A 15,377-nucleotide genomic window follows, 5' to 3' on the forward strand; every position below is an offset into this window, starting at 1 on the left:
GTTTATGTCTTTTGGGCTCATAATTACCTTGTATCTTTGGTGTTCTTCATTCTCCTTTGCTCCAGGTGGGTTGAGACCAATTGATGCATCTTAGGTGGCTGCTTGCTAGTGTTTAAGACCCCAGACGCCACTCACCAAAGTGGGATGCAGAATGTTTTCTTAATAGATCTTATGCCAATTGACCTAGATGTCCCCTGAAACCATGGTCCCCAGATCCCTGGCCCTGTTACTCTAGCTTTCAAAGCATTCTGTTTATTCAGGAAACTTCTGTGCTTTTGGTTTGGAACTGTTGTGCTGAGCTCTCCTGTATTCTGTGTTGTCTTTCCCTTCATTTAAGATAGTTCTTGTCTACTATCTAATTAGTGAATATCCCTTTCCCGCCCTCCCTCCCCTACTCATAACCATCAAAAAAAATTTTCTTCTGAGTTTAAACTATTTCTTGAGTTCTTGTAATAGTGGTCTTAATGTGTTAAAACAAAAAAAAAAACCATTGCCGTCATGTTGATTCCGACTCATAGAGACCCTTTAGGACAGAGTAGAACCGCCCCATAGAGTTTCCAAGGAGCGCCTGGTGGATTCAAACTGCTGACCTTTTGGTTAGCAGCCGTAGCACTTAACCACTGTGCCACCAGAGTTTCCCTCAATGTATTAGCTATCTTTAAAAAATCACAGGAAAAAATCATCAGCAAAAGCTCAGGACAGGGGAGAAGAACCTGGGTGGACTGTACCTGGGATGTCAGTGCCTAGGGTTTTACACACGCTTAACCTGAGCAGACATGGCTGCACTGGAAGACAGGTGTGCTCACTCAGGGAGGCCCACGTCCCACCTTGAACTGTGCAGTTCACACCTGGTCTGGATCACTGGGCCTGGGCTGAACACCACATTCCAAGAGTGAGTCTGACATGCTAAACTACCCTAGAAAAGATAAACCGGGGTGGGGAAGGGTCAGGAAACTGCATAGGAGTGGGTGAAGGAATCGGGTCATCAGGCCAAACAGAAGGGAAACTGGGTGAGGTATCACCACTGTCTCCAAATACCTTTGTTGGCAGAAGGGAGGCAGACTGTTCTTCCTGAAGATAGAGTTGAGGCAGGAGTGAGCCCTTGTCTTAGTTATCTGGTACTGCTATAACAGAAATACCACAGGTGGGTGACTTTCACAAAGAAAAAATTATTCTCTCACAGTCTAAAAAAAAACTAGGAAGCAAGAATTCTGAATTCAGGGTACCCGCTCCAGGGGAAGACTTTCTTTCTCTGTCAGCTCTGGGGGAAGGTCCGTGTCATCAATCTTCCCTGGTCTAGAGGCTTCTCAGCAAAAGGACCTCGAGTCCAAAGGATGCACTCCCCTCTTGGTTCTTCATTCTCAGTAACATAAGGTCCCCCTATCTCTCTGCTCACTTCACTTTTTTATATCTCAAAAGAGATTGACTGAAGATACGACCTAATCTTGTAGATTGAGTCCTGCCTCATTAACATAACTGACTCTAGTCCTGCCTCATTAACATAACTGACTCTAATCCTGCCTCATTAATCTCATAAAAACAGGATTTACAACACATAAGAAAATCACAACAGATGACAAAATGGTGGACAATGACACAATACTGGGAATCATGGCCTAGCCAAGTTGACACACATTTTTGAGGGACACGGTTCAATCCATGACAGCCTTGTTGTTGTTTGTTGTTATGCTCGAACCTATTGTTGTAGCCACTGTATCAGTCCATCTCTTTGAGAGTCTTCCTCTTTTTCGATGACCCTTTACTCTTTACCAAGCATGATGTCCTTCTTCAGGGACTAGTCCATCCTGATAACTCACCCAAAGTATGTGAGGCGAAGTCTTGCCATCCTTGCTTCTAAGGAGCATTTTGGGTATGCTTTTTCCAAGACAGATTTGTTCATTCTTTTGGCAGTCCATGGTATATTCAATATTCTTCGCCAACACCATAATTCAGAGGCATTGATTCTTCTTCGGTCATCATTATTCATTGTTCAGGTTTGCATGCATATGAAGTGATTGAAAACACCATGGCTTGGGTCAGGCCCACCCTAGTCTTCAAGATGACATCTTTGCTTTTTAACACTAAAGTGATCTTTTGCAGCAGATTTGCTCAATGCATTGTGTCATTTCATTTCCAGACTGCTACTTCCATGGGTGTTGATTGTGGATCCAAGTAAAATGAAATCCTTGACAGCTTCAGTCTTTTCTCCGTTTATCATGATGTTGCTTATTGGTCCAGTTGTGAGGATTTTTGTTTTCTTTATGTCAAGGTGTAATCCATACTGAAGGCTGTAGTCTTTGATCTTCATTAGTAAGTGCTTCAAGTCCTCTTCACTTTCAGCAAGCAAGGTTGTCATCTTCATAACACAGGTTGTTAATGAGTCTTCCTCAAATCCTGATGCCTCATTCTTCTTCATATAGTCCAGCTTCTCATATTATTTGCTCAGCATAAAGATTGAATAGGTATGGTGAAAGGATACAATCCTGACACACACCTTTCCTGACTTTAAACCATGCAGTATCCCCTTGTTCTGTCCAGACTACTGCCTTTTGATCTGTGTACAGGCTCCTCATAAGCACAATTAAATGTTCTGACTGCCCTGTAAAAAAAAAAATAATAATAACTGTTGCCGTCGAGTCGATTTCAAGTCACAGAGACCCTATAGGACAGGGTAGAACTACCGCATACGGTTTCCAAGGAGCACCTGGTGGATTCAAACTGCCCACCTTTTGGTTAACAGCCATAGGTCTTAACCACTATACCACCAGGGTTTCCGACAGCCCTGTAGGTAGGTACTTTTAGGTTTATCTTAGGAAAAACTTCCTGACATGTAGAGTTATCTCACAGCAGAATGGAGTGAGCTTCCTGTCACAGAATGTACTCAAGCTAAGGGTGCTGGACCATCTTGCAGTCAGAGATGATGCCAAAGGGATGCTTGCCCCCACCAGGATGCTGAGCCTGGTGAATCCTGAGTCTGAACGCCCCCTGCCTCAGGAGGCATGCCCCAGATCCCTGCACAGCTTTTGTCCCCAGGGTGGTCAGCACACTGTCACCCCTAAGGGCTAGTGACCTAGAAGCAGTGGGTACAGCACCAGGCTGGCCTCTGACCTAGGGCTGCAGAGCCGCAGACCAGAAGGCAGGGCCAGGGTGGGACCTAGCGAGACCATCAGGCATCCTATGTCTTTTTTTAAATATAATTCAGTAATCATTTATTCAATACTTGCTTTGTACAAGATGCTGTCTAAAACAAGTTGATGGGAGTTTTTCTTTTTATTGCGGTAAATATATGTGTAAGCATTTGCCATTTCAACATTCTTCGTGTGTACGATTCAGTGACATTAGTTCTTTGTCTTATTGTTCAGCCATTACCATTATCCATTTCCAAATTTTCCCATCACCCTTAACAGAAGCTCAGTGTCCCCCCCTTTTTCCCCTCCCTGCCACCCGTCCCTGGTAATCACTAATAAACTTTGGTCTCTATGCACTTGCCGATCCTAGATATTTCATGTAAGTGGGATCAGACAGTAACCCTCTGTGACTGACTGATTTCACTCAGCATAACGTTTTCACCTCTGATTTTTTTAAACCAACATTTACTGAGCTATGTGCGTGCCAGAAGCTGCTCTAAGAGAACAAAATGGGCAGGTCCTAGCCTGCATTCCAGGGGGAGACAGCAAATCAAGGAAAAACGCTAGAGAGATAAATGCTAATCAGAGAAATCAGGGAGTGCTGGAGAGGGGCTGGAGGGCTGCTCTAGATGGGGGAGGGGAATCAAGGAAGGACTCTGAGGAGGTGACATTTGATCTGAGCCCCTAAAGACCCTGGTGGTGCAGTGGTTAAGAGCTATGGCTGCTAACCAAAAGGTCAGCAGTTTGAATTCACCAGCCACTTCTTGGAAACCCTATGCGGCAGTTCTCCTTTGCCCTATAGGGTCACTATGAGTCAACTATGAGTCGGAATCGACTCAGCATCAACGGATTTGGTTTTTGGAATGACGTCACAGACCAAGGATGCTCCAACTTGTCCTGATCGTCACTCACAAGGCCAGGAGTCTTTGTCGATGCCCAGCTTCCCCTTGCCACCTCTCCCTTCTGGCCAGATGCCTCTGTCCCTTCCTCCCTAAAAAGCAGCCCTAAGATGCCATGAATCCCCTACAGGGCCAAGGACACCTGTGAAGGGGTGGGGCATAACCACCATCTGGGAGATGGGGTTAAGACCAAAGGTCTGGGTCTGGAGACAAGCCTGGGTACAAATCTGTGAAAACAGCCTTTGTGGCAGAATGGTTGACGGTTCAGACCCACCCAGTGGCTCATTGGGAGAAAGACCTGACAAAATGCTCTCCCAAAGATTACAGCTTTGAAGATGGGTCAGTTCTACTGTCACCTGGGGTCTCCGCGGCCCCCAACAACAGATCTGTGAGAGGCGGGTCTTTGTGAGCATTAAGTCCGTTAAGGTACTGAAGGCACCAAAGCGCCCGACACGCAGTAAAACCCGTTGCAGTAGATACCGACTCATAGCGACCCTATAGGACGGAGTAGAACTGCCCCCATAGGGTTTCCAAGGAGGGCCTGGTGGATTCGAACTGTGGACTTTTCGGTTAGCAGCCGAGCTTTTAACCATTCCGCCACCAGGGTTTCCCAAAACACAGTAGGCACTCAATAAATGGCAACAACTATCGTAATTTTTAGTCCCAGTCTCGCTCCTGATTCCGAGGTCGCCCGGCCGAGCCTCCCTGGGCCTCAGTTTCTCCCGTCGCCTCTCTGCCCGCTGCACTGGCTGCGATCGTGTCACGATCTCCCGAGCCGTTCTACACCCCTGGTGGCCGAAGGCCTCGGGGCTTTGACTGCCGAGAAGTCCGGGCTGCGAGAGCGTGGGAAGCTGCCGCTGGGAACCTGCACCCCGGGGCAGCCCCGCCCCGCCCCGCCCCGCCCCGCCGCCTCGGTGGCCACGCCCCCCCGGGGCCGGTCGGCCGGAGCTGTTCCTTTAAGGCAGCCACCGGGCAGAGAGGAGCGCGCTTCGCCTCCTCCGACGCCGCTGAGGTAGCGGCTTCACCTTTAAGGCGGCGCGGGGACTGCTGGGAAGGCCGACGGGATGGAGGCGGTGGGACCGGCTCACGGTTGCGGGTCCCGGTGAAGCGGGGTGGGATCCGGAGCCGGAGCCGGGCCAAGCGGGAGGCTCAGGTCGGCGCGGCCTGATAGGGCCGGGCGGGGGTCAGGCCTAGAGGGGCGGCCTGGAGAGGGGGCGTCGTGGGCGCGGCAGGGAGCGCCTGGCGGAGGGGTCGCGGCCGGTGGGGCAGGGGCGCGGCCTTTCCGGGGGCGGGTTGGCATGGCCACCCCGGTCTTGAGGCAGGAGATGTCGTGGGCGCGGCCTGGAGAGATGGGGGACCACCAGGTCTCGGCCCTCCCCAGGAGGGTCTCCGTGGGGTCGGCCTGTCCCGGAGGAGGGCTCCGTGGCTCTGCCGGCATGCTGGGAAGGGGGCTGCCCGGGGGGCTGGGACCGGGCTCTCCCGACCGGGGGTGAGCCCCCACGACCTGCGTAGCACCATCCCCTGGCGCGCCCTGCCTTAGAGAAAGGAATCCCCAGGGAAGCCCCGAGACCAAGCAGCCCATGCCGGCCTGAGCTGGTGGTCTGGGGCCGAATTCAGGTCTGGCCTCACGCCGCACCGCATTGCGTCTCCGGGGCGAGATGAGCCGGGCGCGCCCCCTGTAGGCCGAGCGTGGGCACGGTGCGGGCTGCCGGCCGGAGGACTGGGGCACCTGGGGGACTCAGGCGTTTGGGGACCGCCGGTGTTTACCTAATCCGGGGCGGTCGGCGGTGTGGCCCCAGGCCCGGCGCCCGCCTGCCGCCCTCTCCCTTTCGCAGGCGGCGCGGCCATGGCCACGGCCACGATGGTGCTTCCACGGGAGGAGAAGCTGAGCCAGGACGAGATTGTGCTGGGCACCAAGGCCGTTATCCAGGGGCTGGAGACTCTGCGCGGGGAGCATCGTGCCCTGCTCGCCCCCCTAGTCGCGCACGAGGCCGGTGAGACCGAGCCGGGCTCTCAGGAGCGCTGTGTCCTCCTGCGTCGCTCTTTGGAAGCCATAGAGCTGGGGCTGGGGGAGGCCCAGGTAGGCTGCCTGGGGCACTGAGATGGGAGGGGACAGGAGGAGTGGAGCCTTCCATATAATCCTGGCATCGGAGAAGCAGAATCTGTGCAGGGAACCATCTGTCCCTGGCCCAACTTGGGTTAAAACCAAAAAAAAAAAAAAAAACCATTGCTGTGCAGTTGATTCCGACTCATACCGATCCTATAGGATGGAATAGAACTGCTATCCCAGTAAATATCTGTTTCAATGAATGCTCTTTGGGGACCCCAGCCCTGCCCTGCCCCAGGAGTCCCTGATCAGCTTCCACCCAGCACACTGTTCCTGGCTCCCTGCTACCTAGCAGAGATTGGCTGACATAGATGAGCAGAAAGGAAGTCTTTAAGGAAACATGCCCCCAAATTCTTCATTCTTTTATTTATTCATTCGCAGATAAGTTATCAAGTGCCCACTATGTGCCAGGCACTGTTGGGTGCCAGGGATACAGGATCCAACAAGATGCCTGGCCTAGTCCAATAGGAAGAAAGACAGAAACATACATTCACAAATAATTGTTACAAAGTGTGGTGAATTCTAGGAAGAAAAGCAGAAACATATATTCATAAATAATTGTTACAAAGTGTGGTGAATTCTAGAAAGAAAAGAACAAGATCCTGTGGTAACTTATAGTAGGGTTCCTGTTTATTGGTCAGGCAAGTCTTCTCTGAGGAAATGACATTTAAACCAAGGCCTGAAGGAAGGATGAACCAGCCTCCAGAAAAGGGAGGAAGGGGAGAAGTTGCACGTGCAAAGGTCCTGAGGGAGGAAAGATCTCATGGTGATGCAGGATTCTCAGGAAATGGAGAAGCCTTTGGAGGGCTTTACGGGGGCAAGGACCATAGTCTAACTTAGGTTTTGAAAACTCCCTCTGGATGAGGTATACAGAATGAATTACAGTGGGCCCCATAGTTGGCCCAAAGTGGAAGCAAGCGGTTAGGAAGCCACTACTGGAATTTAAGTGAGAGATGGTGGCTTGGACTAATGGGGTGGCCATGGAGGTGGAGAGAAAGGGCTAGGTTCTAGATGCTTTTGAGGTAGGCCCGAGGGGACTCTGAGGATCAAGTGAAGGAGACAGGAGGCAGGGCAACTCCCAGGCTTGTGGTTTGAGTAAGTTAAGGGGCCACCAGAGCCTGGGGATGGGTCAGGAGTTCTGTTTGGCCTTGAGTTGGGGCTGCCAGGATGACAGGCAGGTGGACGTGTCCACGGGCACTGGGGCATGCCAGGAGTTAAGCTCTGGGGAAAAAAAATTTTTTTCTCCGAGCCCCTGGCTGGCTCTGGGAATCCTGGGCAGGTTGTATTATCTTGATTTTCTTGTCTTTAAAATAGGAGTTACTCCATCTGCTGTACGCACTTCCAGGCTGTTCAGAGAATGTTTTTAAAAGCTAGCGGTTGTAAAAACACCTGTCATTAGGCATTTGCCAACCAACTAGAAAATGTAGGGCCCAGACTGCCTGGCCCTCTGGAAGGCATGTTTGTGCCTAGGCCTCAGCCACTTGATTCTTGGGTGCAAGATGGACACACGGGCCCCACCCCAGGGTGCACAGACACAGATGGGGAACAGGGTGGTAGAGGGTGCCGGAAGCCCAGTATGAGATGGAACAGAGGGGAAGGAGCCTGGAAGGCTGAGTGGGGTTTCAGCAGAGGCGAAAGGAGGGAGGGCATTTTAAGCAGAGGGAAGAACCTATCCCACGACCCCCCAGTAGGAAGAGCCTGGAAGCTCAGGAAAGGGGAGAGGGGTAGGGCCTCAGTCGGAGGCCCTGGATCTCCTTACCTGCCGCTGTGGTTGCACAGACCATCTGGAGCTTCAGGGTTCCCACCTTTCCCTCCCTGGGAGCTTCAGAAGGACAGGGGTACCCTGACCCTTGGGCAGAGCTCAGGATGGGGTCTTTCAGCCGGGGCTCTGGAGCAAGGTTGCAGGAGAAGGCTTTTAGTTGCCCACTCTGGGTGAGAATGGACAGTGGGAATGGCAGAGTAGAGGCTGTGGCTGCAGGGGCCTGAGTATCACCCCCAGGAGAGATGAAGAACAGTTCGCTAGCCTGTGGAGAGCACAGCACCCAGCTAGCCCTCTTCCTGCTCAGAACACCCTGTCAAGGGGGGCAGTGCACCATCAATGCAGATGCCAAGCTGAGACCCAGGAAAGGGGTGGACTTGGTCAGGGTCCAGCAGGGCCAGACTGGGAGCCCAGGGCTCCCTACTCCAGAAAGGAGTCTGGGGAGCCCAGGCCTCCTGGGCTCAGGCCTTGGACTGGTCTGTTAGGGGCCTTGGGGGAAGTGTCCTAGCCAGGCCTGGCTCTTCCTGGGGTCCGAGAGCTCCAGCAGGCCCAGGCTGGAGGCCCCCGCTGTGAGGTGGACAGGGCTCTGATCCTCATCCCACTGGCCGCCACAGGTGATCCTGGCACTGTCAAGCCACCTGGGGGCTGTAGAGTCGGAGAAGCAGAAACTGCGGGCTCAGGTGCGGCGCCTGGTGCAGGAGAACCAATGGCTGCGCGAGGAGCTGGCGGGGACGCAGCAGAAGCTGCAGCGCAGCGAGCAGGCTGTGGCCCAGCTTGAGGAGGAGAAGCAGCACCTGCAGTTCATGAGCCAAATCCGCAAGTTGGATGAGGACACCTCCCCCAGCGTGAGCCAGGTCAGCTGCCAGCTGCACTGGGCAAGGGGCCTGGGGGCAGGGAGGGGTGGCCCACTGACCCCCAACTTCCTCCCTGACACCAGGCCTGTCTTCCCTCCAGGAGGAGAAGGGGGATGTCCCCAAAGACTCTCTGGATGACCTGTTTCCCAATGAGGACGAGCAGGGCCCAGGTGCTGACGGGCAGTTGGTTCTGGAGTAGGAGGGTGGGAAGCCGTATGAATTCCTGGTCCTGGGACCCCAGGGGTTCCAGGAAATGGGGGCCGAGTGGCCACCATGCTCTTTCCTGCCTCATTTCTGACCCCAACACCCTGCCTGTGAGATCTTAAGAGGCCGGTTCTTCCATGTTGCCTTCCCGCCCCCACCCCCCCCCAGCTTTCTGAGGGGGCAGTTAAGAGTTCTGGAGCAGCTGGGCCTGTTGCAAGTTGCTGTGACCACTGGTAGTTTCTTCTCCTCCCCGAGGCGCCCCCACCCCGGGCGGCTGCAGATCACCCTGAGGGCGAAGGAGGAGGAGCCGCATGCGCAGTGCCGGGCTGGGGCCAGCTTGCCTTGCCTGAACTATTGAGCACCTACCCGAGCCTTCATTCTGCAGATGAGGAGGCTGGGCTCAGAGGTTAGATGATTTGCTCTAGGACACACAGCTTGACGTATGGAGCAGGGACTCCAAACTCGCTCATTCTGTGGCCTCCCTGCAGGTGGGCAGGCTTGGGGTGACGACTCCTCTACAGATGGGGAAATCGAGCCAGAGCGGTTAGTGACTTGCCCAGAGCCACCTGGGCTGGCCCAGCCCCATCAGTAGATGGTACATCTGACTTCTTGCCCTTGGCCCTGCAGCCCCCAGCCCTGGCGGAGGGGATGTGGCCGCCCAGCATGGAGGCTATGAAATCCCGGCCCGGCTCCGCACCCTGCACAACCTGGTGATCCAGTACGCGTCGCAGGGCCGCTATGAGGTGGCCGTGCCACTCTGTAAGCAGGCACTCGAGGACCTAGAAAAGACGTCGGGCCATGACCACCCCGATGTGGCCACCATGCTGAACATCCTGGCACTGGTGTATCGGTGAGTCACAAACCCTCAGAGCTTGCTACCGGCCAGGGCTTGGGCCTTGCTGGGAGGCGACAGAAACTTATACTTGGAGGGCCAAGCCACAGGAAGTCTCCAGACATGAATAGCTCAGTCTAGTGGAGGAGTAAGACTTGGATATAACCAAGGGGGCAGCCCATGAGGACTCGGGGGTACCGGGATGTCACCATGGCTTCTCCAGGGCTTAAGTGGGGCCTTTGGTGAGAGATGAGTTTGCCTAGAACACAAGAGGGTCAAGAGAGGTTTCCCTGCAGAAAGCAGCCTGGGCAGAGGCAAGGACGGATATGGAGCCAACGGCACTGGAGGGATGGGGGTGGGAAAACTTTCTCAGGGTCTGGGTGTGAGGCAGTCGGGGGAGGCCCAGGGAGTTCAGAGCACACCCCACCCTGGTGCCCTGAACAGGGGGAAGGAGCTCCCAGAAGGCATAGGCTGGCCAGGTCTCCCAATGCTCTGGGTCAGGCCCCCTCACGCCCACTCATCAGTAAATACAGGAGTAACCACAGGGGTCACGGGGCACTGGGCAGGGGGCCTTTGGGCTGGAGGACAGCCCTTACTGTGCTCCTGCCCGCTGCCAGGGATCAGAACAAGTACAAAGAGGCCGCCCATCTGCTCAACGACGCCCTGGCCATCCGAGAGAAGACGCTAGGCAAGGACCACCCAGCTGTGAGTGAGGACAGGGTGGGGGGTGGGGCTGCCTCAGCCCTTGAGCTCCCAGGCCCCAGAACCCCTGCCAAGCTGGGCCCTGGGCCATGGAGCCTCCACTCTCCCCACCCCCAGGTGGCCGCAACGCTGAACAACCTGGCAGTTCTGTATGGCAAGCGGGGCAAGTACAAGGAGGCAGAGCCACTGTGCAAGCGGGCACTGGAGATCCGGGAGAAGGTGGGACCGGGCGGGGGCGGGGTGGTGGACAGGCAGGGGGCTGGGGAGCCAGGCAGGCCCTGCGTGGCCACTGGTTCCCTGAGCCCGGCCCTGGCTCCCATCCCAGGTCCTGGGCAAGTTCCACCCCGATGTGGCCAAGCAGCTGAGCAACCTGGCTCTGCTGTGCCAGAACCAGGGCAAAGCCGAGGAAGTGGAGTACTACTACCGGCGGGCCCTAGAGATCTACGCCACCCGCCTTGGGCCCGACGACCCTAATGTGGCCAAGACCAAGAACAACCTGGTGCCCCAGGGGTCGGAGGGCTGTGGGAGGCCAGGATGAGGGAGGAAGAGCAGAGGGGTGGGGTGGGGAGAGGAAAAGGCTGGCTGTCTAGATTCTGCTCACACGCTGGGCCTCTGCCCCCAGGCCTCCTGCTACCTAAAACAGGGCAAGTATCAGGACGCCGAGACCCTGTACAAGGAGATCCTCACACGCGCTCACGAGAAGGAGTTTGGCTCTGTCAATGGTGAGCCCCGGCCCATGCAGCCACCAGCACCCAGCCTCACCTCCAGCGTGTGCACACAGCCACACACACATATAACTAACACAGGAACTCATACACAGAACTCATGAGGGAGATCACGCACAGAACTCACACATAGCTCACATGGGAGCACACACAATTCACATGGGAGCACACACAGGACTCAGCTCACACAGGAGCACACATAGAACTCACAGCTCACTCGGGAGCACACAACTCACGGCTCACATGGGAGCACACACAGGACTCAGCTCACACGGGAGCACACACAGAACTCACACACAGCTCACACAGAAGCACACACAGGACTCACACAGCTCACATGGGAGCTTATGCACAGAACTCACAACTCACGGGAGCACATACAGAACTCAGCTCACATGGGAGCACACACAGCTCACACGGGACCACACACAGCTCACACGGGACCACACACAGGACTCACGGCTCACATGGGAGCACACACAGGACTCAGCTCACACAGGAGCACACATACAACTCACAGCTCACACGGCACACACACAGGACTCACAGCTCACAGGGGAGCACACACACAACTCACACAGCTCACATGGGAGCACACACACAACTCACACACAGCTTACATGGGCACATAGGACTCAGCTCACAGGAGCACACACACAACTCACAGCTCGCACGGGAGCACACACAGGACTCACAGCTCACACAGGATTCACAGCTCCCACATGGGAGCACACACAGGACTCACACAGAACTCACATACACAGGAGCTCACACAGAGAACTCACAGCCTCAAGGCCCTGCTGTGCAGTCCTCACTGCACGCCCCATACTCTCGCCCTGGAGTCTCTGCCCCTTTATCCACTGGGCCATACCTACACACCTTAAGGACCCAGCCCAAGTGTCCCCCCTCCAAGAAGCAATCTTCTGGCCCCCAGTGGTCAGTCAGTCATTTTCAGCTCTGGGGTCCCTTGGAGCCTGGCCCATTACTCACGTCTTGGGCTGTGGGCCAGAGGTGCAAAGGGTCTGTCCCCCACCTGTCCCCCACTTAACAGCAAGCTCCTGAGTACAGGCCCACACTGTGCTTGTCTCTGTGTCCAGAGGGGTCTGTTTTGTACTCGTTTAACAAAGCCTGACCCTGGCACTTCCTGGTGCCCCCGCCCTAAACCCCAGCAATGTCTAGCAGGAGGGGCTCTGTGAGAGTCTGGTGGTAGCCCCCTTTCTTCCCCTAGGGGACAACAAGCCCATCTGGATGCATGCAGAGGAACGGGAGGAGAGCAAGGTAGCTATGCAGGGCAGGGAGGCTGGGAGGCTGGGATGCGGGGAGGGGAGTACCTTCTCCCCCTGCCCTGACCGTTCTCCCCCCAGGATAAGCACCGGGACACCACCCCATATGGGGAATACGGCAGCTGGTACAAGGCCTGCAAAGTAGACAGGTGAGGGCAGTAGGGACAAGGCAGGAGGCAGAGCAGGTAGCAGGGAGCCAGCATCCTGGGTGGGGGCTGCCCACTCCTGGAACATACCCCTCTTTTATGCCAGCCTCTTTCCAGGTCAGGCCAAGGCCACCTGTCCCAAGAAGGCATTCTGCCCCCAGGACAGCCTGATTATTTCTCCCTCCTGGGTCTGTCAGCTGTTCAGTCTGGGAGCAGCATCCTTCCAGAGTCCTGGGGCCAGGTCTCCAGCCCTGGGGTGATTCCCCCAAGCTAGAAGTCTGTAACGACTCAACAGGCAGAAGCAGCTCAGATTCCAGTTTGCCCAATGGTTCCTCAGGGCCCACTGTGGGCTAGGTGCCCACTGGGTCCTAGGGAACATAGAGGTTGAATTGTCCCACTGTCCTACCCACAGTCCCACGGTCAACACCACCCTGCGCAGCTTGGGGGCCCTGTACCGGCGCCAAGGCAAGCTAGAAGCCGCACACACGCTAGAGGACTGCGCCAGCCGTAGCCGCAAGCAGGTGGGGCTATATGTGTGGGGGCATAGCAGGGACCTCTGTGGCCCTCTATGTGACCCACACAGGCCTGATGCTCCCACCCTCCCTCAGGGCCTGGACCCTGCCAGTCAGACCAAGGTGGTGGAGCTGCTGAAAGATGGCAGTGGGGGGCGCAGAGACCGCCGCAGCAGCCGAGACGTGGCTGGGGGGGCCAGGCCTCGGGCTGAGTCTGACCTGGAGGACCCAGGGCCCCCAGCTGAGTGGAGCGGGGTGAGTGTGCGGCCGGGGTGGGCAGAAGGCATAGTGCCTTGCAGCTAGAGACGAGCCTGTCCCCTACAGGACGGCAGCGGTTCCTTGCGGCGCAGTGGCTCCTTTGGGAAGCTCCGGGATGCCCTGAGGCGAAGCAGTGAGATGCTGGTAAAGAAGCTGCAGGGAGGTGGCCCCCAGGAGCCCCCTAACCCCAGGTGAGCCCCCATCCAGATTCAGCACCTCAAAAACTCACCAACACCCACCAACCGCAGATGAGCCCTGACCCAGAACAAGTACCACTGACCCACCATCCACTGAGTCTGCCCCCTTCCAGCATCCTCCCCCAGCTCCAGCCTGATCCCCTTCCCTGCATTCCCCTAGTTCTACCCTGGGCAAGCCCCACCATCCTCTCTCCTCAGGATGAAGCGGGCCAGCTCCCTCAACTTCCTCAACAAGAGTGCGGAGGAGCCAGTCCAGGTAGGGCCAGGTGGGTCCCCAGCAGGGGGCAGCTGAGGCCAGGCCCTGCTCTAGGGCCCAGAGGACCAAGGCTGCATGCACCACGTGCTCCATAGGCCCCAGGTCCCACTCCTTCCCAAACACCTCTAGTCACCTAGCAACATTTCCTGTCTGCATCCTGGCTTTGGGGTAGACAGGGGAGGCAGATGAGAGAAGCCCAGCCCTGGCCCTGGGGTGGACATATAAGTGGCCAGTGCCAGCACAGTTGCTGTGGAGATGGGCCTGAGAGCCAGAGCACCGGGATGTGGCCTCTGCCTTGCTCTGGGGCCTTTGGCTGCCTTTGGCCCTTCAGGTCAAGGGAGCTCAGACAGGCGGCAGCATGGCCTGAGTTGCTGCCCCCTCTGCCCACAGCCTGGAGGCATGGGCCTCTCTGACAGCCGCACCCTCAGCTCCAGCTCCATGGACCTCTCCCGGCGAAGCTCCCTCGTGGGCTAATGCTGAAGGGGCAGCCGGTCGCCAGAGCCTCCACCGGCATTGCCCCCCAGCCCTGCGCATGGGCCTGCTGCTTGTCCTGCCTGTCTCTCCCAAGGACCCCTGTCTTTTCTGTTCAATCTCAGGGTAACCCCCTTCCTTGTCATCTCAGCCTGAGTCTCAGAGGCTAGGCCTGCCCGCTCCAGCCCCACCCCTTATTTATTCCTGCCAGCAGGGCCCCTCTTCCCAAAATGCAGGGACAGTGGGAAGGCGCTGGCTGAGTCTTTAAGGTAGAGACTCAGCGGCTGCCCTCCCCGAGACGCCGAGCTAAGAACACCAAGCACCTGCGGTCCCTTCAGCACCTTGCCCTCCCCCGGCCGTTGCTTCTGTATATAGAGAAATAAATTATTGGCCGCCCCCCCACCCCCACCCCACTATTCCCGGGTACTGCCCGGGCTGCCCGCTCCTTGCCCTTCTCTAGTGGTACCGCCCAGGCCTTAATCACCCCCATTCCGCGCGGTGGTATCTCCCAGGCGCCACAGCTCGAGGGGCGGTGCCTCCCCAAGGGTTCCCTAGGTCTTCTCGAGCTCCCGGCTTCAGAGGGGCGGGCCTCCTCCGCCATCGCCCTGAGCCATAGCTAGGGGACCTCCCTGTCCTCTCACTGCCGGGCCCTGCCTCGCACCCCGGCCTTATGCACTGCCCCTCCTGCCCGGCCCCGCCCAGGCAGGCCTGACTCCGCCCCGGGCCCAGCCCACCGAGCCGTTCCGCCACGCCCCTCCCACACCTGCAGCTTCTCGCGAGGGGCTGCCACGGTTGGGAAGTGAGGTGGTCGCTCTTTATTTTCAGATATTGCTGTAGAAATAAAGACGGTTTGAATCTGAGCTGGGCTTGTTTGGGGGGCGAAGATTGAGGGTGGAGAGACGGGTCGGGAGAGGTCGCGTGTGAGTGGCAAGTGTGTGTGTGTGCGTGTTGTTCGCGTCCGGTACCCGGGCCGCTGGGACCCAAATATACTGCTCCTTGCCCGGAATTGTTTGGGGGCCTCAGATTCCGAATCCGGAAGTCTCC

General features: G+C 56.4%; 1 protein-coding gene across 4 annotated transcripts; it reads left to right on the forward strand.

Moving 5' to 3' along the window:
• Window positions 1-4,977: 4,977 nt before the first annotated feature.
• On the forward strand, window positions 4,978-15,272 carry KLC2 (kinesin light chain 2). Of its 4 annotated transcripts, none has more exons than XM_049892548.1 (16): window positions 4,978-5,039; window positions 5,827-6,107; window positions 8,508-8,747; window positions 8,848-8,917; window positions 9,579-9,801; window positions 10,401-10,488; window positions 10,603-10,704; window positions 10,811-10,984; window positions 11,108-11,207; window positions 12,439-12,488; window positions 12,575-12,642; window positions 13,052-13,160; window positions 13,248-13,406; window positions 13,476-13,600; window positions 13,805-13,862; window positions 14,253-15,270. In XM_049892548.1, exons 2-16 carry the CDS (start codon window positions 5,874-5,876, stop codon window positions 14,334-14,336), a joined length of 1,884 nt encoding a protein of 627 aa, XP_049748505.1. In that variant the 5' UTR covers window positions 4,978-5,039; window positions 5,827-5,873; the 3' UTR covers window positions 14,337-15,270. The 4 variants fall into 4 exon arrangements, with proteins under 4 accessions (XP_049748505.1, XP_049748506.1, XP_049748503.1 ...); XM_049892549.1 differs by lacking the exon at window positions 4,978-5,039 and adding an exon at window positions 5,047-5,180 and having other exon boundaries at window positions 13,805-13,872; window positions 14,253-15,272; XM_049892546.1 differs by lacking the exon at window positions 4,978-5,039 and adding an exon at window positions 5,047-5,180 and having other exon boundaries at window positions 14,253-15,271.
• Window positions 15,273-15,377: the final 105 nt, after the last annotated feature.

This window comes from Elephas maximus, chromosome 7 (genome assembly GCF_024166365.1).
Source record: "Elephas maximus indicus isolate mEleMax1 chromosome 7, mEleMax1 primary haplotype, whole genome shotgun sequence".
NCBI classification, from domain to species: domain Eukaryota; kingdom Metazoa; phylum Chordata; class Mammalia; order Proboscidea; family Elephantidae; genus Elephas; species Elephas maximus.